This window comes from Oncorhynchus gorbuscha, linkage group LG12 (assembly GCF_021184085.1).
Source record: "Oncorhynchus gorbuscha isolate QuinsamMale2020 ecotype Even-year linkage group LG12, OgorEven_v1.0, whole genome shotgun sequence".
Lineage (NCBI taxonomy): Eukaryota > Metazoa > Chordata > Actinopteri > Salmoniformes > Salmonidae > Oncorhynchus > Oncorhynchus gorbuscha.
In genome coordinates this window covers 19,327,605-19,353,515 of record NC_060184.1, presented here as the reverse complement: position 1 = coordinate 19,353,515, position 25,911 = coordinate 19,327,605, and the positions used below count along the sequence as shown (strand labels likewise).

The 25,911-nt window shown below is 40.6% G+C and overlaps 1 protein-coding gene across 1 annotated transcript; it reads right to left on the bottom strand.

The window, feature by feature from the left end:
- Window positions 1-1,364: 1,364 nt before the first annotated feature.
- LOC123990660 (CASP8-associated protein 2-like) lies at window positions 1,365-25,817 on the bottom strand. The gene is given in 12 exon segments (XM_046291388.1): window positions 1,365-1,603; window positions 1,989-2,034; window positions 8,495-8,594; window positions 9,502-10,200; window positions 10,203-12,312; window positions 19,036-21,743; window positions 21,935-22,050; window positions 23,509-23,583; window positions 23,727-23,830; window positions 23,967-24,044; window positions 25,059-25,148; window positions 25,426-25,817. Coding segments are annotated over 11 exon segments (6,306 nt in total). The 5' UTR covers window positions 25,114-25,148; window positions 25,426-25,817; the 3' UTR covers window positions 1,365-1,388.
- Window positions 25,818-25,911: the final 94 nt, after the last annotated feature.

Below are 25,911 nucleotides of genomic sequence, written 5' to 3'. Positions count from 1 at the left end.
TTCTGCTAGACGATTTAGGACAAGACAATATTTGGCATAATATAGTTAGCTAGCTAAGTAGGTCACACTTGATGGATAGTTAGCTTCGCTATAGCAGGCAAACTGTAGCCGCTAGCTAACATCAACATGGTAGAGTTTCCCTGGAATTTGTTAAGATAGCGTTTTTGGATTAACACGCTAGTTAGCGAGTTGTCCCTAGCTAGGTAGATGGTAAATGAGCTAGCTTGCATCCTTTGTCAGCACACGTGGCTCCAATTGCAAAGCTGCAATATGCAATTTTGGGCGACCCAGGCCTGTCCGTGTTGCATACAAACTCACTGCTCATCGTCCCAAACATCCTCTGCTGCCACACCAAGTACGAGCATCCGTAATATGAAAAGGATGGTTAGCCAGATTTTTCCCACAATGGTTGAATGAATATGTACCTCTTCTAAGATACTCCCCAACAAGTTCCAACCCCCCATTGAAAGTAAGTCTAAGAAACTGTATATCTAAGGTAATTTTATGGTTCCTGTTCTTAAGTTTCATTTTCGCGTCTTTTACTTTCGGTTTTGTACACAAACTTCAAAACAGCTGAAAATAAAACATTTGGGTTTTTGAAATATATTTCACAGCGGTTTAATGGTACAATTATTCTCTACACTATACATTGTATGCTTTGTCACAAACGTATATTAGGCAAACTATTAGAATTTTAGCAACCAGGAAATGGCGTTGTGATTTCTGCATATTGCACTTAATTAAGACTAATTTACTATTAGCTAGTGTATTAGCAACATTTTTGAGAACACCTTTAATCTGTGGAAGTTAGATATTAGTGTTAGCAAGTAATGTTAACCTCTTATGGCAGAGGCAAGGATATGCATATTATTGGTATAATTTGAATGGAAACAATCTGAAGTTTGTGGAAATGTTAATTGAATGTAGGAGAATATAACACAGATCTGGTGGAAGAAAAGAGAAAGAGCATACGTTTTCAGTTTTTTATTGTTGTAGCATCATCTTTCACATGTACTAGAATAGCCACACAGTCAGATAGGATGCTGGAGATAATTTTGATGGATAACACAAGAAGGCAGCTGTAGGTGTGCAAAATTTCAGACTGATAACTTCAGGAATGGGTAAGCTACATGACATTTAGCATGAAGTCACCCAGGTGTCCCACACAAGTTGCCCAAATGTACCCAAGTGGCCGAATTGGTGAAATGACCTATAACTATATAAAACAGTGCAAATAACTATATACAACATATCAAAAAGCAATTCTAACACACACATACACATTTTTTTTTTTTAATATTAGAAAACAAAAACAAAAAAACAGTACACCCTTTGGAAGTCCTCTACACAATATTTTGCTGCCTGTGCCATGTCCCATTGCCTCTGCTTTACATCAGAAAGAGACTGCTAACTGAACAAGTGGTGCAGGTCATGCGACACAGAACACAACGATGCCTCCATGCTGTGCCCTTTTGGCCCTGAGGCACAGTCATGACTGCAGTAATGAACTGTGGCATATGAACACCACTGGAGGCAGGAGTAGAGAAGGCAGAGGTAGAGCAGGCAGCTTGGCACCTGGGGCTCCCAGTCGGAGTCGCTATAATTGTGAAAGAAAACATTTAAAACATATATTTGTATTGTATAAGCCTTTTATCATCACATAAAATAAACAGATATGTATTATATAGAGCAGAAGGAACAGTGACTAAGGTGAAGTGCTGCTCCATTCAACTCCGGCCATTGTTGTGGGCCTGCCCTCCCCTGAACAGCACCCAATGGCTATTTCATATGGAAATGGAGAGGAGTAGCAGGCGCAGTGGCCATGTGTGTGTTTGCTGTTCTACTCCATTCCATTTGAATAAAAAAATGGAATATATATGTATATACACACACACACAAACCACAAAATATATTTTTTTCTAAATGGCAGAGGTTTTTGTTGTGCAAAAATATATATTTATATTTCATAAAACGGCATTAGCACTTACCCGTCCAGAAGTACGTCCTGTCCTTGCAGAAACAGCTCCTCAGCTCCTGTTTGAATCATAACACTCAAAGATTCCTCAAACATAAAAATCTGTCTCACTTTCATTTTTTCACTTTAGACTTTGACTTCGCGTTTCCTGATTTATTCGCCATGATGTCTTCAATGAAATCGTTGAAAATACAACTTTCCAAAATACTGCTGCGCGTAACAAACGTCACAGCAACTCCTCTGACAGTCAAGGCGAGAATGGAGTTTGTTACGCGTGCATTTTTTAAATTTTACCTTTATTTAACTAGGCAAGTCAGTTAACAAAGCAAATTTGAGAACAAGGATACCTAAATTCTATAAGCATATTGATTGCACTACGCGCAGGTGTAAAACTCAAACAGGATGTACCAATGACTAGAACCATTCAACGCTGGTCTGACCAATCGGAATCCACGCTTCAAGATAGTTTGATCACGCGGACTGGGATATGTTCCGGTCAGCCTCAGATAACATCGATCTATCCTCTGACTCAGTGAGTGAGTTTATAAAGAAGTGCATTTGAGATGTTGTATCCACTGACTATTAGAACCTATCCTAACCAGACACCGTGGATTGATGGCGGAATTTGTCCAAAACTGAAAGCACAAACCACCGCATTTAACCTTGAAAAGAGGTTTGCGAATGTGCCTGAAAATTAACAGTGTAGTTATTCCCTCCGCAAGGCATTCAAACAAGAGAAATGCCAGTACAGAGACAAAGTAGAGTCGGAATTCAACAGCTCAGACACGAGATGAATGTGGCAGGGTCTACAGGAAATCACAGACTACAAAAAGTAAAACAGCCATGTCACGGACAACGATGTCACGCTTCCAGACAAACTAAACACCTTCTTTGCCCGCTTTGAGGATAATACAGCGCCACCATCACGGCCAGATAACAAGGACTGCACGCCTCAAACTAAATCTTTAAGTTTGCAGACGACCCAACAGTAGTGGGCATGATCACCAACAACAACGAGACAGCCTACAGGAAGGATGGGAGGTCATTCGGAGTGTGGTGTCAGGAAAACAACCTCACTCAACGTCAACAAAACAAAAAGGAAATGATCGAGGACTTCAGGAAACAGAAGAGGGAGCACCCCCCTATCCACATCGAAGGGACAGTAGTGGAGAATTCCTTGGCATACACATCACAGACAAACTGAAATGGTCCACTCACACACATAGTGTGGTGAAGAAGGCGCAACAGCGGACCACGCTGAGCGGCCTTCCAGGTTATGTCGATATAGGACTCGTTTTACTGTGGCTATAGATACTTTCCCCCCCGGTTTCCTCCAGCATCTGCACAAGGTCCTTGCTGTTGTTCTGGGATTGATTTGCACTTTTCGCACCAAAGTACGTTCATCTCTAGGAGACAGAACGCGTCTCCTTCCTGGGTGGTATGATGGCTGTGTGGTCCAGTGGTGGTTATACTTGCGTACTATTGTTTGTAGAGATGAACGTGGTACCTTCAGGCGTTTGGAAATTGCTCCCAAGGATGAACCAGACTTGTGGAGGTCTTGGCTGATTTCTTTTGATTTTTCCATGATGTCAAGCAAAGAGGCACTGAGTTTGAAGGTAGGCCTTGAAATACATCCACAGGTAAACCTCCAATTGACTCAAATTATGTCAATTAGCCTATGAGGAGCTTCTAAAGCCATGACATCATTTTTGGAATTTTACAAGCTGTTTAAAAGCACAGTCAACTTGGTGTATGTAAACTTCTGACCCACTGGAATTTTGATAGATTATTTTACTTATAATTCATGTAAACAATTGTTGGAAAATGACTTGGTGTCATGCATAAAGTAGATGTCCTAACCGACTTGCCAAAACCATAGTTTATTAACAATAAATTTGTGGAGTGGTTGAAAAACCTAAGTGTATGTAAACTTCCGATTTCAACTGTATTTTCTACTATCTATTACACCTTGCCTATGCCGCTCGACCATCACTCATCCATATATTTATATGTACATATTCTCATTCACCCCTTTAGATGTGTGTATTAGGTAGTTGTTGGGAAATTGTTAGATTACTTGTTAAATATTACTGCTCTGTCGGAACTATTTTATTTTTTAAAATATTTTTTATTATTTTACCTTTATTTAACTAGGCAAGTCAGTTAAGAACAAATTCTTATTTTCAATGACGGCCTAGGAACAGTGGGTTAACTGCCTGTTCAGGGGCAGAACGACAGATTTGTACCTTGTCAGCCCGGGGGTTTGAACTTGCAACCTTCCGATTACTAGTCCAACGCTCTAACAACTAGGCTACCCTGCCGCCCCCTAGAAGCACAAGCATTTCGCTAAACTCACATTAACATCTGCTAACCATGTGTATGTGACCAATAAAATTTGATTTGAAGTTACATATGGACAGTACCAAAACAAAATGATTTAATGAGTGTCTCTTTGCAGCAAAATCTGCAGAGTTGGGATGGTTGTATCCCCCATATAACATTATATTGGTTGCAAGAATGTTGTATAATAATTTAAATAGAAAAACAAAGTTCTGAATCCAGTGTCGTTTTGTGTATTAGTTCATCGAATCGGTACATCGAAAATCTCTTCCCAACTCCTTTGTGATCTACATGGCACAGCTGTCAATTTCTTGGTCCTTTCATGTAACTGGTATACTTTTTCATTAATCACAATTAACCAATTGTGGTCTTTAATGTAGGGCCGACAGACAAGTTCCTTACGTTCTCCCCCTTCCACTTGCCTCTTCCATTTTTGCAGTAATTAAACAGACATGAAAATAGCAATATTTTGAAGATTTCATTTTCAAATAATCAAAGTGAGAGTTTGTCATCTGAATAAAGGGAAAATGGCCATTCTTGAACATGGGGTGAGACATTCTTACTAATCTGCTAGAGAACCAGTTTGAATTTAAGTATAACATTTGAAGCCTTTAGTGAGAGGTCTAATGCTTTAATATTTAATAATTTCTGCCCTCCGAATCCATATTCATTATATAACTAAGTCTGTTTAAATTTTGTTTGGCTTGCCTTTCCAAATAAAATGGAATCTTTTTTGCTCAGATAGTGAAAAAAAAAAAACACAAAAAAAAGTTGCGAGGTGTAGGCAAGGCCATAAGCAAATAACGTAATTTCTGGACTATTAAGTGCACCTGAATATAAGCCGCACCCATTGAATTGTAAAAAATTATGTATTTTGTACATAAATAAGCCGCACATGTCTATAAGCTGCAGGTGCCTACCGGTACATTGAAACAAATTAACTTTACACAGCCTTTAAACGAAACACGGCTTTTAAAAGCCTATTTATTGTTGTTACAAGCAGTGTTTCATTTAAAAGCCTATTTATTGTTGTTACATGAAACACGGCTTGTAACAAAAATAAATAGGCTTTAACGAAACACGGCTTGAAAGAAAACATTTTAAAAAATAGTGAATTTGCGGAAGTTTGAAACTTTTTCCTCGTAGTCGGGAGGGAGCTGCTGACACAGGCTCGTCCGTACCCTGATGGACAGGCCTTTACGTCTCATAAATCTTAGACACCGCGATGGTCCACCTCTAAAATCCTCAAACTTCATTGCAGTGGCGATTGTTTTGGCTTTCAATCGGATCTTCACAGTTGAAACACCTCGGCTGTCTGCTCTCTATGTGTTGACCCAGTCTTCAAGCTCATTTTCTAGTTCGGGCCATCTGCTTTTCTTCCCTCTGACAGCTTTTGTTGTCTTTTTGCACTGAGTCAGTTCCTCATGCTGCTGTTTCCAATGTCTTATCATTGACTCATTAAGGCCAAGCTCCCGTGCAGCAGCTCTATTTCCTTTTCCAACAGCCAGATCGATCGCCTTCAACTTGAAAGCTGCATCATATGCATTTATCTGTGTCTTTGCCATGATGAGGGTGACAAAATGACTACCGTAATCAGAATGATGGGAAGTTTGAGCGCGCTCGATTTACGTCACATTATGTGACGGTGCTCAGTTTTTTGGCGGCATGAATCTTGTGAAAGCGGGAAAAATCCATAAATTAGCCGCGTCATTGTATAAGCCGCGAGGTTCAAAGTGTGGGAAAAAAAGTAGCGGCTTATAGTCCGGAAATTACGGTAGGTAAACTGTGATATAACTCATCAGGGTGATTTTTCCACAAATAGACAGGTATTTTCATTTCCACAGGAGCAAGATGCTAACTTTAACTTTAAATTAAAATGTATGGGAGTGAGATCATTGAATACTGAGTACGCCCACATATTTTCATACAATGTAATACATTTTTTATCTCCTGTTTCAGGAAGTTACATATATGACCTTCCACCTCCACCTGGGATATAGAAGCCTGCTGAAACGTAAATAAATATCACCTGGAAGCAGGAGCAACAGTGTGCGGCATTTTCCTTTTTGTTTTCCATGAGTTTGCCTACAACTCCAGCACCTGCGGAAAGTACCTGGATGTGCGCATGTTGTTCAGCGTTTGTACACTTCACCGTCAGACCATTTTATCGGTAAACTACCCGGTAATGTAAAAGTTGTATTCTTTAGTGATCCAATACGTAATATAGTACATTTTTTGTAATTTCGTTATAATCCAGAGGTTAGAAAAAGTATCTGGACCCTCTATGAGGCTGTGGAGAGATCCAGCTTATGGATTTAAACGAAAACATGAATCATCAGGGTACAATGACACCTTTGTTTTTAGGCCCTTGATATTCTTGTTGGATCTGACTTTAATAGCTAACATTTCAATGGCCATAATAAATAGATATGGCGATAGTGGACAACCTTTATTTAATCCCATTGACAGTTTAATACTTTCTGAGAAGTAGACATGATTTACTATTTTACACCTAGGGTTACCATCCATCCATACACAACCGTTCAAAAGTTTGGGGTCACATAGAAATGTCTTTGTTTTTGAAAGAAAAGCTATTTTTTTGCCCATTAAAATAACATCAAATTGATCAAAAATACAGTGTAGACATTGCTAATGTTGTAAATGACTATTGCAGATTTTTTTATGGAATATTTACATAGGCCCATTATCAGCAACCAGCAACCATCACTCCTGTGTTCCAATGGCACGTTGTGTTAGCTAGTCCCAAGTTTATAATTTTAAAAAGGCTAATTGATCATTAGAAAACCCTTTTGCAATTATGTTAGCACAGCTGAAAACGGTTGTTCTGATTAAAGAAGCAATAAAACATTTTTTAAAAACTGTTCTTCTTTAGACTTGTTGAGCATCTGGAGCGTCACCATGTGTGGGTTCGATTACAGGCTCGAAATGGCAAAAAACAAAGACCTTTCTTCTGAAACTCGTCAATCTATTCTTGTTCTGAGAAATGAAGGCTATTCCATGCAAGAAATTTCCAAGAAACTGAAGATCTCGTACAACGCTGTGTACTACACACACACACACACACACACACACACACACACACACACACACACACACACACACACACACACACACACACACACACACACACACACACACACACACACACACACACACACACACACACACACACACACACACACACACACACACTTGTATAAGAGATTCTCCAAAATGTAAACATTCCAGGCATTTATATATAAATGCCAACCATACTTTTTCAAAAGCCTTTTCAAAGTCAGCTATGAATTCCAGGCCTGGTCTCCCATATTTTTCATAGTCAACTTAAATAAATTCATTAGGCCTTAATCATTTATAGATGATTTGAGAGTTCACTCAGAGCTTAGACATACATACAGGCAGTATTGGGTACTCATCACTACATACATGAGAAGATTCAACACTTTGTTAAACATGTTCAGTCAATGAATGGTGGGTATGAAGAACAAAACACTCAACATTGTGAGAGGATACCTCCTCCAATGATCCACCAACCAAAGGTATTACGGTTACCATTTCACACCAGATCGTTCAACATACTTGGACTATCACAGAGAAGTGTGTTGATATCATCTGTTAAATGGCAATATGTTAGAAATGATGATTGAATAATGTCCTGGATGTAAATTTGACCAGGGCATCAGGGTTTCAAAGGTGGGTCAAGACAAATCATGAAAACCAACCTCTTCTGTTCCTGAGACAGAGCACCAATGCAGCACACTCAAGTGAGGAAATAACTATTGTTCAACTATGCAACTATTGAAAATAACATTGCATGATGATGCATAAGGTTTAATCTTATAAGCATTTGTAAGTGCATTTATAAAGGGTTAATAGCTGGAGGTAAATATTTGCTCACCAATTGGCAAACACTGACCAGTTAGTTATTGCACTATTTTGACCAATATGATACTGTTTATTAACTGCTTATAATGAATTGACAAATTATTCAAAATGGTTAATAGTGTGATTATAACCCCTTTATAAACCTTTTACAAATGGAACCTTATTGTAAAGGGTTACCCATAATTGACATCAATGCTCAGCATTAACTACTAGTATATTATATCAAAAACATAGAATGCCATTACTATCAAAAGTAAATTAGTAAAGACATACCTGAGCGGGTGTCTTGTTCAATTTCTCTGAAAGGGCAGAGAAAGTATCTGGAGAGGATCCTTTCATCTTCAGTGCGAGGAGAACATCTCGGTCTTCATCCCTTCAAGAAAAACAATTATTTTAGTGCCAATCATGACACTTGACAGAGACTCTCCAACAGCTAACATACAAATGGCACATAACAAAAAGGCATGTATTTAAAACTTCACTAGGGTAGGGGGCAGCATTCGGAATTTTGGATGAAAAGCGTGTCACAATTAAACTGCCTGCTACTCAGGCCCAGAAGCTAGGATATGCATATAATTAGTAGATTTGGATAGAAAACGCAAAAGTTTCTAAAACTGTTAAAATAATGTCTATGAGTATAATAGAACTGATATGGTAGGCGAAAGTCTGAGGAAAATCCAACCAGGAAGTAGTATTATTTTGAAAGGCTATCCACCATACAGACTTAGGACCCAGTTCACTATCTCTATGGCTTCCTCAACATGTGACCAGTCTGTAGGCATTGCTTCAGGCTTTTACTCTGAAAAATGAGGGACAGTGGAAATTCCCAGACATGAACCAAGCACGTGATAGGGAGCGCGCATTTCTTGTTTACCTTTTCCATTGACGAAGATTTTGTCCGGTTGAAATATGATTGATTATTTATGACAAAAACAACTTGAGGATTGATTTTAAACATTGTTTGACATGTTTCTACTATCTTTTATTGTACTTTTTTTACTTTGCGTCTTGGTGTTAAGAGCGCCCATTGTGCCTTTGGATTTCTGAACTAAACGCACCAACAAAACAGAGGTATTTGTCTAACATGGAGACCTGGGAGTGCCACCAGATGAAGATCATCAATGGTAAGTGATTAAAATTAATGCTATTTCTGACTTTCGTGACACTCTCCTTGGCTGGAAAATGGCTGTATGGTTTTCTGTGACTAGGCGCTGACCTAACATACGCCCTGCAATTTCACTGGCTCCCACTTGTACCAGATAGGTTAAAGACCAACTCACCTTGTCCACGTCACCATTACTTCACCCTTTTTTACTATGATATTCTTGGCAGACAGGCTGTTGGGTGATGGGGTAGATTGGGGTGGAGTAATGACTTCACTTCTCTCCCTCTTAGAGCTTCCAGTCCCCTTTCCTTTGGGACTTTTTGAAGACTTCTTTTTATGCATGCTCCTCTCTGGGATCACCTCCTTTTTAGCCCGCTTTGCTTTAGTTTCCACATGGTGCTTTGTGCGCTTTTTCCCGGTCTTACCCTTGCTGTGGTCTCGCTCTGGTGTGTCTTCTATGATGGTGAGGCATGGCGAAGATAGCGCAGATGCTGTTTCGGTGCTTGTGGAAAGGCTGGAAAGGTAGAAAGGAGGACTGGCCTCTGAAAAAGGGGATTTTGAAGGAGTTTTTTCTGGGGGCTGATCTTCGTCTTTACCATGTTTTTCTTGTCCTGGTGGTGTTTGAGGGCTCTCAGCGCCCCCAGGATTGATGTCTGCACTTGTGAGGCTGATACCTGGGTTGGTAGAAATTACTTCTGGGCTTGTGAAGTTGACACATGGGTAGGCACAGTTATTTTCTGGGTTGGTGGCATTATTTCCTGGGTAGGTAGAGTTGACACTGCCTGGGCTTGAAGAGTTGACTCCTTGGCTTGAGTTGATTCCTAGGTTGGTGTAGTTGACCACTTGTGTGGTGGAATTGATGTCTGGACTTAAAAATTCACTACTAGGCTTGATGAATTAATTCCTAAGCTTGTGGAGTTGACACTGCCTGGGCTTGAGAAGTTATTTCCTTGGTAGGTAGAGTTGACACTGCCTGGGCTTGAGGAGTTGACCCCCGAGTTGGTGGAGTTGGTGTTTGCATGCCGTATCCTCACAATGAAATGATCATTTGACTTCTCCATCACTACTGCCTGCATGGGCAAGTGAGGCTTGAAGTGAAACAAGGGGTTAACAGGAGCCTCCCTGGTCCTCCCACCACCGCTTGATGCACCGCTGGAGTTGTCCGTGTCCAGGGCAAGGTGAATGTCCTGCTCTGTAGCGTCTTCCCCATCCATAAGAGCATCCTCACTGAAGTGTGCACTGATGACACTATCTGGAGCAGACATGGGCTCCCCACTGGCTGGGTGCAAAAAGCTGAGGTGATTGTCAGACTTGAGAGGTGAGGGAATTGTGAGAGACCCAGACAGATCTTCTGACAAGATGGAATATGATCTATGCACACTGGGCTGTGGTGTCCTTCTGCTTTCTGGTAGGCCGGAGGGCACCTCTAACATGCAACTCTCATCCAACAAAGATGGATTTAATGGAATTTGGACTTTTGAATTTGGAGAGGAAAACTTGATAGGTGAAATAGCTGACCATGTGGCAATGAGTTTAGAGGGAGTACCAACTTTACTTGGGGTACCAACGCCTAGGAAACGCTCCCTTTCTTTCAGAGGAGTACCAAGGGACCAGCCACGATTGTCCCCAGCTGAGACACTTGTTTCTAGCAGATCAGACCCTTGTAAGAGACACTTGAAGATCTCTCCCATCTGAGAGTCCGTTACCAGGTTGAAAGTTAGGCTGGAGGCTTGCTGTTCTGTGAGGATTTCAAAGTCAGGCTTGTCATGGAGTGAGCCATTTTGAGACAACCGGCGAACATAGGTTGCTGTTCTCTCAGCAGATGAAGAGCTGTTTGATGGTAAGATCTCTACCACGTGTTGCAAAGGAGGTTGGATAACAGGAGGATCTGAGGTTTGAGGCACCGATTCCATATCCTCTTCGAAGGACATTTTAATATTTTTGCCTCTTCCAAGACCTGTTTTGCAAGGGGGGACAGTCCGAGACCTGGTTCTTTTCATGCTGGTTTCAACACACTCAGTGAATTCCTTTTGCAGTCTTTTTGGTGCAGAAGTTCTGGTTATGGTCACTCCCTGCTGCATTTTAAGTTCAGCGGCCACAGATGGCTTGGGAGACTTCACAGGCAGCTTGGGTACACCCTTTCCAGAGAGACTGTCTCTTTTTTCGCCTCCTGACGATAGGCTTCCGTTTGAGGATTTGCAAACACTTCTCAGTGCAGTTTGAATCTCCTTGAATAAGAAGTCTAACTGCACATCCACGAATTCCCACAGTTTCAACTTCATATTAAGTGGTTCTTGGTCAAAGATGCGGTTGACAATGCCATTATTTGATAACTTACTCAAAACAGAAATGATGATGTTCTTCAGTTTAACTTTGAGGTAATCTTCTTGGCTGCATAGTTTAGTAAAGCTTACACTATCAACAAAGTCTGTAAAAGAAGGAAAAAAGGACATGTCCATAACACCGCAGAAGGTTTTCTTAGGGAATGTTGAATGAAGCTTCATGTACTTTTTTCTGCACTCATAGCGAATCTTTGCAAGCATGGCCATAACCTCCTCCACGGTAGACAAGGCAGCATTGGGTAAAGGAGGTTGAACAGTTTTGTAGCGGGTTTTGTTTGATGTGGGGCTTCCAAATGGTGAAGTCAAGGTTTTGCTTCCGAGTTTAAAATTCTGTTGTGAAACTAAACTATTTTCTTTGGCCAGCTTCTTTGAAAGTCTAGGGGATGACTTGAGAGTTGGTTGATTTTTATTCGTTCTTGTGGGCCGAACCGTCATGGGTGGAGAACTTGGCATGGCTGGAGTTTCTTCCTCTTCACTTTCACTAACAATTTCACCCTCTTCCAGTTCCTCAAGGCTGGAAGGTTGGACAGATGTCTCATCCACATCTCGTTGTGCAGCATGTGTGACAGAGCAGCCAGGATTGTTGTTCTCCTGATTCACTTCCGACTTCTTTGAATTGGAATCTCCAGTAGCACTGGGAAAATCTGGTCAAATACAATACATTGATTAGCTAATTAAAAGCATACCATGTCTACACAGTAGTCAGTTTCATGGAGTTAAAGCAGTTGATTAGCATGTGTATACATACCTATTAAACCCACTCAAATCTAAGTTTAGACATGTACTGCCCTAATTGTTATAAGTGGATATAAAATGAAAGATTAATCTCTCATGTGAAGTTCAATCGTATCCACAGAGATCAAATGTGGACCTAGGCTTTTGCTCTTGCCAACCAGTACACATCTGATTTAACTAATCAGACTTAAAAATCATGATGTTAAATCAGGTGTGTTATTGCTTGGTTAGAACACAATCCTGCACCCACACCAGTCCTCTGTTGATAAGAAGCCTCGCAACATAGACTACAACACACACAATTAAATTAATTATCTGAAAGCCGATTCACATTTGCTGTACTGCTATTCTTGTTAATTAGTTTGACTTGTCTTCCTAAAGCCTATCTGAAGACATTTGAAATGTCCATCTACTGTGTATTAAATAAGGTTCAGGTGGTGGACCAACAAACAGAATTACCTGGATGAATGACAACAATATGACAATACCCCCACCTAAAAGTGCATGAGTAGTCACCCAATAGTAATCTTCTTGTCCCTCAATTGTTTGCATTTTTGTCCACCACTTGTAGGTGTTATCTCTCTGATATCACTCAACCCTGATCTTGTTCTTCGCTCTCTGCATCAACAACTACCTGTCCACTCCAAACATCTTAATAAAAGTCTCTAATTGTTTGTAATCTTGGTAAAGGCAACATGGTGAACCCATAAAACACATAACTGTACTTTGTGTGTTTTAATTAACTTAAATCAACCCAAAATTATTTATAAGAAAATTACTTAACGTCTTAAAGTAATGATACAGTGGGGCAATTGTGCAAGTTATCCCACTTAATTGTAATTTTCATCAGGTACACTTCAACTATGACAGACAAAATAAATGTAGAAATCCAGAAAATCACATTGTAGGAATTTTAATGAATTTATTTGCAAATTATGGTGGAAAATAAGTATTTGGTCACCAACAAACAAGCAAGATTTCTGGCTCTCACAGACCTGTAACTTCTTCTTTGAAGCTCCTCTGTCCTCCACTCGTTACCTGTATTAATGGCACCTGTTTGAACTTGTTATCAGTATAAAAGACACCTGTCCACAACCTCAAACAGTCACACTCCAAACTGCACTATGGCCAAGACCAAAGAGCTGTCAAGGGACACCAGAAACAAAATTGTAGACCTGCACCAGGCTGGGAAGACTGAATCTGCAATAGGTAAGCAGCTTGGTTTGAAGAAATCAACTGTGGGAGCAATTATTAGGAAATGGAAGACATACAAGACCACTGATAATCTCCCTCGATCTGGGGCTCCACGCAAGATCTCACCCCAGAACCAAACGGGGGACCTAGTGAATGACCTGCAGAGAGCTGGGACCAAAGTAAGAAAGCTTACCATCAGTAACACACTACAGCGGGGGACTCAAATTATGCAGTGACAGATGAGTCCCCCTGCTTAAGCCAGTGCATGTCCAGGCCCATCTGAAGTTTGCTAGAGAGCATTTGGATGATCCAGAAGAAGATTGGGAGAATGTCATATGGTCAGATGAAAAGATGAAACCAAAATATAACTTTTTGGTAAAAACTCAACTCGTCATATTTGGAGGACAAAGAATGCAGAGTTGCATCCAAAGAACACCATATATACTGTGAAGCATGGGGGTGGAAACATCATGCTTTGGGGCTGTTTTTCTGCAAAGGGAACAGGACAACTGATCTGTGTAAAGGAAAGAATGAATGGGGCCATGTATCGTTAGATTTTGAGTGAAAACCTTCCATCAGAAAGGGCATTGAAGATGAAACGTGGCTGGGTCTTCCAGCATGACAATGATCCCAAACACACCGCCCGGGCAACGAAGGAGTGGCTTTGTAAGAAGCATTTCAAGGTCCTGGAGTGGCCTAGCCAGTCTCCAGATCTCAACCCCATAGAAAATCTTTGGAGGGAGTTGAAAGTCCGTGTTGCCCAGCAACAGCCCCAAAACATCACTGCTCTAGAGGAGATCTGCATGGAGGAATGGGCCAAAATACCAGCAACAGTGTGTGAAAACCTTGTGAAGACTTACAGACATTTGACTTCTGTCATTGCCAACAAAGGGTATATAACAAAGTATTGAGATTATTTGGTGATTAACAACAGTTTCTTATTTTCCACCATAATTTGCAAATAAATTCATTAAAAATTCTACAATGTGAATTCCTGGATTTTTTCCTCTCATTTTGTCTGTCATAGTTGAAGTGTACCTACGATGAAAATTACAGGCCTCTCATCTTTTTAAGTGGGAGAACTTGCACAATTGGTGGCTGACTAAATACTTTTTTGCCCCACACACACACACACACACATCTTTTTACTGTTGTATTATTTCTTTACTTATCTATTGTTCACCTAATACCTTTTCTGCACTATTGGTTAGAGCCTGTAAGTAAGCATTTCACTGTAAGGTCTACAACCGTTGTATTCGGCGCAAGTGACAAATAAACTTGACTGTCATTTCTATTGGCTTATTTGAGCTGTTCTTGCCATAATATGGATTTGGTCTTCACACAAATAGGGCTACCTTCTGTATACCACCAGGACCATGTCACAACACACCGGATTGGCTCAAATCGCATTAAGGTAAAAAATAAAGAAAAAAACATTGAATAAGTAGGTGTCCAATTTTTTTTACTGGTACTGTGTACAGTTGAAGTCAGAAGTTTACATACACCTTAGCCAAATTCATTTAAACTCAGTTTTTCACAAATTCCTGGCATTTAATCCTAGTAAACATTCCCCGTCTTAGGCCAGTTAGGATCACCACTTTATTTTATGAACGTGAAATGTCAAGAAAATAGTAGAGAATTATTTATTTCAGCTTTTGTTTCTTTCATCACATTCCCAGTGGGTCAGAAGTTTACATACACTCAATTAGTATTTGGTAGCATTGCCTTTAAATTGTTTAACTAGAGTCAAACGTTTCAGGTAGCCTTCCACAAACTTCTCACAATAAGTTGGGTAAATTTTGGCCCATTCCTCCTGACAGAGTTGTTGTAACTGAATCAGGTTTGTAGGCCTCCTTGCTCACACACACACTTCTTCAGTTCTGCTCACAATTCCAGTAGATCAGAAGATTACATACACCAAGTTGACTGTGCCTTTAAACCGCTTGGAAAATTCCAGAAAATGATGTAATTAATTTAGAAGCTTCGGATAGGCTAATGGACATCATTTGAATCAATTGGAGGTGTACCTGTGGGTATTTCAAGGCCTACCTTCAAACTCAATGCCGCTTTGCTTGACATCATGGGAAAATCAAAAGAAATTAGCTAAGACCTCAGAAAAAAAATTGTACACCTCCACAAGTCTGGTTCATCCTTGGGAGCAATTTCCAAACGCCTTAAGGTACCACATTCATCTCTACAAACAATAGTACGCAAGTATAAACACCATGGGACCACGCAGCCGTCATACCGCCCAGGAAGGAGATGCATTCTGTCTCCTAGAGATGAACGTACTTTGGTGCGAAAAGTGCAAATCAATACCCGAACAACAGCAAAGGACCTTGTGAAGATGCTGGAGGAAACAGGTACAAAAGCATCTATATCCACATTAAAACAAGTCCTATATCGACATAACCTGAAAGGCCGCTCTGCAAGGAAGAAGCCACTGCTCCAAAACCGCCATAAAAAAGCCAGACTACGGTTTGAAACTGCACATGGGGACAAAGATTGTACTTTTTGGAGAAAAGGTCTGATGAAACAAAAATGGAACTGTTTGGCCGTAATGACCATTGTTATGTTTGGAGGAAAAAGGGGGAGGCTTGCATCCCAAAGAACACCATCCCAAATGTGAAGCACTGGGATGGGGCCACAGTGTCTCCTGACCCCTCCTGTCTCAGCCTCCAGTATTTATGCTGCAGTAGTTTATGTGTCGGGGGGGCTAGGGTCAGTTTGTTATATCTGGAGTACTTCTCCTGTCCTATTCGGTGTCCTGTGTGAATCTAATTCTCTCCTTCCCTCTCTCGGAGGACCTGAGCCCTAGGACCATGCCCCAGGACTACCTGACAGGATGACTCCTTGCTGTCCCCAGTCCACCTGGCCATGCTGCTGCTCCAGTTTCAACTGACCTGAGCCCTAGGACCATGCCCCAGGACTACCTGACATGATGACTCCTTGCTGTCCCCAGTCCACCTGGCCATGCTGCTGCTCCAGTTTCAACTGTTCTGCCTTACTATTATTCGACCATGCTGGTCATTTATGAACATTTGAACATCTTGGCCATGTTCTGTTATAATCTCCACCCGGCACAGCCAGAAGAGGACTGGCCACCCCACATAGCCTGGTTCCTCTTTAGGTTTCTTCCTAGGTTTTGGCCTTTCTAGGGAGTTTTTCCTAGCCACCGTGCTTCTACACCTGCATTGCTTGCTGTTTGGGGTTTTAGGCTGGGTTTCTGTACAGCACTCTGAGATATCAGCTGATGTACGAAGGGCTACATAAATACATTTGATTTGATGGCAGCATCATGTTGTGGGGGTGGGCTGGTGCACTCCACAAAATCGATGGCATCATGAGGAGGAAAATTATGTGTATATATTGAAGCAACATCTCAAGACATCAGTCAGGAAGTTGGGTCTTGCAAATGGACAATGGCCCCAAGCATACTTCAAAAGTTGTGGCAACATGGCTTAAGGACAGCAAAGTCAAGGTATTGGAGTGGCCATCACAAAGTCCTGACCTCAATCCTATAGAACATTTGTGGGCAGAACTGAAGAAGTGTGTGTGAGCAAGGAGGCCTACAAACCTGACTCCATTACTCCAGCTCTGTCAGGAGGAATGGGCCTAAATTCACCCAACTTATTGTGGGAAGCTTGTGGAAGGCTACCCGAAACGTGACCCAAGTTGAACAATTTAATGGCAATGCTACCAAATACTAATTGAGTGTAGTTGTAAACTTCTGAGCCACTGGGAATGTGACGAAAGAAATAAAGGCTGAAATAAATCATGCTCTCTATTATTATTCTGACATTTCACATTCTTAAAATAAAGTGGTGATTCTAACTGACCTAAGACAGAGAATGTTTACTAGGATTAAATGTCAGGAATTGTGAAAAACTGAGTTTAAATGTATTTGGCTAAGGTGTATGTAAGCTTCCTGTATGTATGTACTGTATGTATGTGCTACTGCTCGACAAAAAAAAAAATATTATAATCTCGATCGACCAACAACCTTTCGACCAAACAATCGACTAGTGGAATAATTGGGGTCAGCCAGAACACAAACTCATCATTACACTATTGTCTTTCTAAATTAAAAATCAACCTCTTCACCCTCATCATTCAGTTCAGCCTAATTTCAATTAAATCTATTTGTCATTCAGTGAGGAGAGATAGATGCATTAGCACCTGGCTGGGTACCAACATCCTACAGAACATTTTCTTGGAATTAGGTGTGAATGAAAAACAACTAAAAAGACTCCAAATACTTCTGTGTTTGTGATTTCAAAATTCAGACAAATGAGCACTATTATTTTTTGAGGCAGATTGTTTTTGTAACTAAAAACAAACGTCAGTGGCTGTTGGGCAATGGCGATTCTGGTGTTAATAATTACGCTTACCCTACCTAACAACTAATGCTCAGGTCTGCTGAGTGCAAACTTGTGATAAATTCTTGCAAACTTCCGCCAAGCATTTACTGTGAACACTGAAGCTGTACCTGCTTTAATTGACTGTTTTAACAGTGGCCAAGTAGGCTACTGTGGTAAAAGGCCATAAAAAAATGTTAACATGGAAATAGCTGTTCTATCATTCAGCCTACAGTAGCAGCCAATGTGTTGTATTCAATGTAGGACTACATTCCATGAGACTTTTGAAAAAAACATGCAGGGCTTGACATTAACCTGTTTATCCACTGGTCCTTGAGACAAGGAGGTAACTGAACATTTTGTTGTGTTGTTTGATGCAAGAAACCACTTTACAATTAAAAGAATATATATTATTATTCCCTTACCATTATCACAGAGAATCAGACAAATTATGCTGCCCTCTGTCTATTGGCTACTTAGCTTATTCAAGCCTGTCTCAAAATACAACACCGGCCATTTAAGACACAAAAAAAGCTCTTTACCTGACTCGATCTTGGAAGATGTCTAGAAATGTTCAAGTTTTGTGCTCTTTCAGGAAGAAATCCCTCCCACATTTCTGACTACAAATTAGCTAAAAATGCACTAATAACTCACTATTTAGCAAAGAATACGAACAAATGTGCACACGTGGCCACATGCAGCTCTCGCTTTGATCTCAAAATAAGAGCACAATAATTGTGACTGCTCATGCTGTAAAATGGTCCAGTTAATAGTTAAGACTTAGTATGCAAAACTTTTGTTTCGGTATGTTGCATTGAAAGTGGCTAATACTGCGTTGATTCGGTCACAATTAAAGAGAAACATTGATAGTGTTACCTAACGGGGAAAACTCTATAGAAGTTGAAGGAAGTTCAATCTCGTGCTTCTCTGTGCGGGCTGATATTTCTTCTGCTCTGCAGTCCCAGGGGAGCTGTGCACGGCTTTGAGGGTACATTGCTAACAACGCCATACTTTTGCATCTTCTTAACATTTAGCATAGAACAGAAATTGTTAAACTAAACCAAACCAAGTGATGCTTACCTTTGCAAAGACTCTTGAAGTAAGCAGGTTTGCTGTGACATGGCAGCTGCTGGCTTTTCGTCTTCAGGCGGACTGGACTTGTGAGTGGGCTTATGGCATGTGGAATGACATTTAGATTACTCAGTGTGAGCATCATCGAGTCCTCATCATGGGCCATCGGAATGGAGCTAGAGGGCTCAACATTCTCCTCTTCACTCTCTGTGTAGCTTGGCTCAGAATTTAGGTACTTCTTTGGTGTCTCTGCCAAACCACTGTTGTGCTGTTCAGATGGTGCAACTTCTCCTGTGGTGCTACTCACCTTAGACACCCCAATACTGCTCAATGGTGAACTTTGTTCCACAAGAGTGTTCTCCTTCTCACACTCCACAGGGATCTCTGTGACATCAGTAATGACCTCAGACGTGATGCCGATATCTACCTCCATGCTAATCGTACTGGACACAGCATCCTTGGAAACATCTTGCCCCTCTGTCACATTTTTCTCCAGACTAGAATTAGAAATAATGGAAGCAGGCAGTTGTTGAAGGCCCTTAGGTTGGACAAGGGGTGATACTTTCAGAGATTCTGATTGTTTTCCTGGACTACCTTCAACAGCAGGATGTCCCACACAGACAGCAGCAGGTGGATATTGTGTCACAGTTTCAACAGCTTGGCTTTTACAGACCAAAGCACTGGGAGTTTCACTGTTGGACTTGTAAGTAATAATAACCATTGAATCTCCAGTTGAATGTTCAGGGGTAAGTCCATTAGCAGATAGGCCAGTGTCTGTATTTGAATTGTTTCCACAATTCTCAGTGACAGTAGTAGTAGTCGCAGAGAGAGCAGCAGCAGTCAAATCCTTAGATGTGCCAGTTTTGCTTTCCGAGTCACATTTTTCAAGTCTGCTCTCCAGTGGAGTTTTCAAAACAATGTCACAGTCTGGATCTGAAACACAATCCTTCCTGAGAGGTTCTGGTGTGGTGGGTTTAGTCCTCTGACCCTCCATGGCCTTGGGCAGCTCAGGTCTTCCTTCGGAGCCATCTTGGACAGTACTGTCTTCTACTTCTAACTGGCACGTATGTCGCTCTTTGGCTACTGTGGCTTCAGACAGAGGCTTTTCAGCATCCTGACAAGATTCTCTCTCTGTATGTCTACTCTCCATACTTTCAGGTTGTGGAGGCTTTGAGATTTCTGAAGAGGGCTGTATAACTGGGTTCTCAAAGACCTCATGGGTGTCTACTACACCACTGTTGATTTTGTCTAATACAAGCAATTCTCCAAGATGAGGTTGTCCACGGTCTTCTGCTGACTGGTCTTCAGGAACCTCATCAGGTGGTGTGCCCTCCTCCTGTTCCTTGACTTCAGAGGACTGTCTTGGTGTTTTAACTGGTGACAGGGTGAGGTTCAGAGTTTCCATGAAACTTAACTTTCTGTTGGGACCATTTTCCTCTATAGAGCTTTTCCCAGCCACTTTGGCCTCAGGCGGAAGCACTTCCGATTCCTCATGTGTCTTTTGCTCCCTGACTTTACCATTGACCATGTTCTTGTCCTTACTGACGTCCGCACTGCATTGGTTATGCTCCTTTCCTCTCTCTGTACAACTGATTTTTCTTTCTCCTGACCTTTTTTTCTCTTTTCTGATCTCATCCTCTCTTTTTCTCTCTTTTTTCCTTCGCTGGTCCCTTGGAGGACTTGTCCCTCCCTTGCGATTAAAATATTCACTGGATCGTTTAGTGAGACTGGCTTGATTTGAATAGGCATGCCTTCTGTTTTTAGACGAAATGTCTTTAATACTTCTACTACGGTTATCGTCATCCTTATCAAAGCGAAGCACCTTATCATGCCGACTAGACCCTGTTGATAGAATGTCTGCACTGTCTTTAGACAATCCTTTAGACGTACGGTAAGAGGAAGCAGTGCAATGCAAAATGTCTGAGTGTGGGCTTTTAGACTTATCTGATCTCCTGTGTACCTCAACATCTGAGGGATGAGGGTATCTGCTTTTGTTTGACTTAGAATCATATTTTCCAATATCTTTTTGTGCTCTGTGTGACCGGTTCCTCTCATCTGAATGAGATTCCTTATTTACATCTGGACTGTTTTTATGTCGCTGCTCCTTTGACTCAGACAGCCTGGGACTTTCACCTCTGCCTTCTCTGTGCTTGGTTTGTTTCAGCTTGTCTGACAGGCCTAGTTCACGTGTATGGTGTCTTTTCACGGAGTCCTTACTGGAACTGCTAACAGAAGAATATGTGCCTTTCACTGAAGCTTCTGAATCGCCTCTAGAGGTGGAAGGAAGAGGTGGTCTGAAATTTCTTGCGTCAGATGGGGGTTGGGGGAGGACCACATCTCTGTCTTGACAGAGCAGCTGATGAAGATCCTTTACAACACAACCCTTGGATCCTGGTAGTTGAGTTGGTGGAGGTGGACCCGTATGATTCAGTCTGGTTGGAACTTCTGGTTGATAAGGCCCCATAGGATTCAGTCTGGTTGGAACTTCTGGTTGATAAGGCCCCATAGGATTCAGTCTGGTTGGAACTTCTGGTTGATAAGGCCCCATAGGATTCAGTCTGGTTGGAACTTCTGGTTGATAAGGCCCCGTAGGATTCAGTCTGGTTGGAACTTCTGGTTGATAAGGCCCCATAGGATTCAGTCTCATTGTAACTTGATTTTTCAAGCAGTTCATCTGAGATTGATGGTGAGCAGCAGGACCTCTCTCTGGCCTGAAACTAAAAGTTAACATAAATTACTCGCATGCCTAGATTCACAGAGACCACAGAAATTATTCAATTGACCCCATCTAATGGATACATAGAAAACATGTGTAGACCCCTAAATAACAGTTTATTTGATGTACCCTGCCAACTACGAGTTACCGCTTCACAGGTGTATATGAAATATGAAGGGCCAAGACACTTACCTTTGGCTCAACCTATTTATCTCCTTGTCCTTCCGCACAACCTCCATTTTAGCTGTTTTGATGAGCGCACAGATGTTCTTCTTCAGACGGCTGTTCTCAGTGTTCAGCGTTGTATTCTTCAAAATGACAACAACATCTCAACCACATACAGTAAGTGGTTATACTAACTGCAAGTCGCTCTGGATAAGAGCATCTGCTAAAATGACCAAAATGTAAATAAGAAACAGAGAACCAATGCAATCATTTGTCAATGTAGCCTTTCCATCACCCACTAGTGCTGAACAATTAGTGCTTTTTGAGGTCGGTTAGGTTTTGGTTCGATTATTAAAAAATAAAATCACGGTTTTCAATTTCGATAATTTTTTTTCAGGCTTTGTGGGTTGAATGCTGTAACACAGAAATAAAACAATTAATCAAAGTCCAATGATGGTAGTGACTGCCCATTACTGCTTAGTAACCATCATTTATTCACATTACAATGATCAAATATTTCAGTTGTGTATATTACATTTGTTTTAGTTGATGACTTATTATTACCATTTCATTCCAAGTCATAATCTCTATAGAGCTGCTGCCTATGCTGTCTGACAAAATCACTATTTTAGTAGTTCCTCAAAGTAAATAAGGCATACTTTTAGGACTCCTGAATACCAACTATCAATCACTTAGATCATGGGTTTCAAACATACAGCTGGGGGGGGGGGTCCAATCATGCCCGAGAGTAGTTTGAGTAAAATAAAAACTCAATATACTTTAAAATGGCTAAACCTGAATCGAAACAGTGTAAAAATGATAGACTTCTATTCATACAGTTTCTTGACTGTCCAGTTCACTAGACAGTCAGGGAGCTTCGAAAATTAAAATAAATATGGATCGAGGACTACTTTTTGCCAAATTTGAGGAAATAACATTTTCAGTGTGGCCCTCCAGATCTCGTTGAAGACCAAATGCGGCCCCCGGGGCAAAATTAGTTTGACTACCCTGACTTAGATAACGCAATTTCAGGCAGAGATAGCTTGCGAAGCAAATGCTCTCTATCCTGCATTCTTCTCTCTCTCGCTCAGTGTCTGCCCCACACTAACCTAATGTAGCAGGTGGAAAAGAAACACAGACTGGACAAGAAGGCACTCAATGGATTATGGTCATTGTACTTAATACCGACGTTTTCTGCGCTAAACTACGTAGAATAATGGCCTGTTGGAAACTACAACATCACACAGTTCAGTCTTGATCCGATTTATCTCTAGAAAAACAATGTGAGCATTGATCTCACAAACAAACAAAAAAACAACTAAATGGAAATAATTCAAATAATTGAACCACGGTCGGATCACTTAGAAATTTTAAGGTTTATAAACAACTAACATTTTGGTTAATCGCTCAGCACTATCACCCACAGAGAATAACCCTTTTCAGAGGGAAATACATTTTTAATGTTCAAATTCAAGTAAATGTTAATTGATTTATCCAATCTATTTCTGTAAAAAATATTTAAAGTACTTTTATGCTCCTTGTATTTTAAGGGGTACTAACTAGTAATATATGATTGACTCTTGAGACATTCTGTGACAAACCTTTGCTTCAATCTGCTGCAACCGCCTAAGTAACTCTTCAATTTGGCTTTGTGCAGCATTGTATCTTGTCCTCAACTGTAATGAGACATAGGTACTGATGGTTAGTTATTCCGTTCTAACAGGACCTGTCTATCAGTGATGAACAACATTCCATTTTAGACAAAGCAAAGAGAAAAATAAAATGCACACATGAATTGGATAAGGATTACAGTACAAACCTCATTGTAGGAAGAGTCTTTATCCTGTTGTTCCTCCGTTATGATTTCTTCATATAAATCCATAGAGCTCAGATTCTGTGGTGAGAGGAGTGTGCAGTTTCTTTCTGTAATAAGATTACACAAACATGAAGCAGGCCATATTATCAGTTAGAACATGGATATCTTTTCTACTTCATAAAATATATATCTGACTTGGACCATCTTGTGAAGAACCAATGTGTATGTTTGAGTGATATTTACCTGCATTTGGATATATCCTCGGACTTGCCAAACCAGAATAAATATCCATAGAATCATCATCGAAAGCTGCCACCGTATCTGTGAGGTAGAAGTTTTGCAATGATACACAGTTTAATTTTTTTTCTTTTTTTCTTTTTTTTAACCTTTATTTAACTGGGCAAGTCAGTTAAGAACAAATTCTTATTTTGAATGACGGCCTAGGAAAAGTGGGTTAACTGCCTGTTCAGGTGCAGAACGACAGATTTGTACCATGTCACTTGGGGATTTGAACTTGCAACCTAGTCCAACGCTCCAACCACTAGGCTACCCTGTAATTGCACTGCTGTAATTTCACCACATGGAATGACATTACTGTAGAAATGCCTTCTATTATTGGATTAGGATAATTCACATAGCAGGTTAGGAGACTGAGGTTAAGAAAATAGTTAGGGTTAGCAAAAATGCTCTCCTAACTTGCTCTGAAAATCACCTCGTATCAAAGTGGTGTGAAAAGCATGTGTCCCATCTTTGGCCAGTGTTAAAGGGAAATATACAGTACCAGAAAAAAGTTTAGACACACCTACACATTCAATGTTTGTTCTTTATTGTTACTATTGTCTACATTGTAGAATAATAGTGAAGACATCAAAACTATGAAATAACACATGGAATCTTGCAGTAACCAAAAAAAGTGTATATTTTATATTCTTCGAAGTAGCCACCCATTGCCTTGATGACAGTTTTGGAACTCTTGGCATTCTCTCAACCAGCTTCATGAGGTAGTCACCTGGAATGCATTTCAATTAACAGGTGTGCCTTGTAAAATGTTAATTTGTGGTATTTCTTTCCTTCTTAATGTGTTTGTGCCAATCAGTTCAAGACTGTTGGAAAACCATTCCAGGTAAAGTTGGTTGAGAATGCCAAGAGTGTGCAAAGCTGTCAAGGCAAAGGGTGGCTACTTTGTAGAACCTAAAATATATTTGGATTTGGAACACTTTTTTGATTACATGTGTTATTTCGTAGTTGATGTCTTCACTATTATTCTACAATGGAGAAAATAGTACAAATTTAACTTTTGATTGGCACTGTATACATGTATAGCAGTGTACTCACTGCAGTTGTCTTGACTGAGATCACCATACACTTCGTCCATCAAATCCACATCCATTCTCCCGATGCTCAATCAATGGCTCAGAGATGTACCTGGAAGAAACAATGCATAATTATCGAGTATGTTTGTGTGTGTGTGTGTGTGTGTGTGTGTAGCTAGCTAGTTCATTGCGGAATCTAAATTAGTTACGTCGGCTCATTTTAGCTAGGTAACAGAAACAGGCTAGCAAGCCAGTTAGTTTATTTAGCTAGCTAACGTTCGTCTGAGACCTACAAACCTAACAAGCTAGCTACAAACTCAAGACATGGAGGAACATTGAGTCTGAAAATAGATTGGAATGTGAATTGAAAAATAAATAAATCCACTCACCATATGATCATAGATTCGATGAATGTTGTTTAGAATGTTATTATCATCATCTGTTTACAATTACTGTCGCGCCAACCCAACGACAACCTTTTTCAGGGAGCAGGAAATAACGACATTTTCCCGCGGTCTGCAAAACAGATGCCAGCGGCTCTTCCGGGACTTTCAGACAATCAAAGTAAAAGTATCATATCAAATGATTTAGGCCAAAATCATACAAAGCCAAATTAGCTAGATTATTTCAGATAAAACCCCTTATCTAAGGAAACCACAGCTTCTGACTTCAAAAAGTTTTCAATTTATCTAGCAAGCTGTCTGGTCTAACTAAGCCTGTTCGAGACCCGAGGCGTTTCACTCCGTAAATATTGTGCTGTATGGAAAAAAAACTAGGTGTCATAGGTTATATTTCACTTCAAAAGCGTCAACTAACGTATGACTGTCGCTTCCAATCGCGTCATGTAAGCGACATCATTTGGACATTCGACCCGG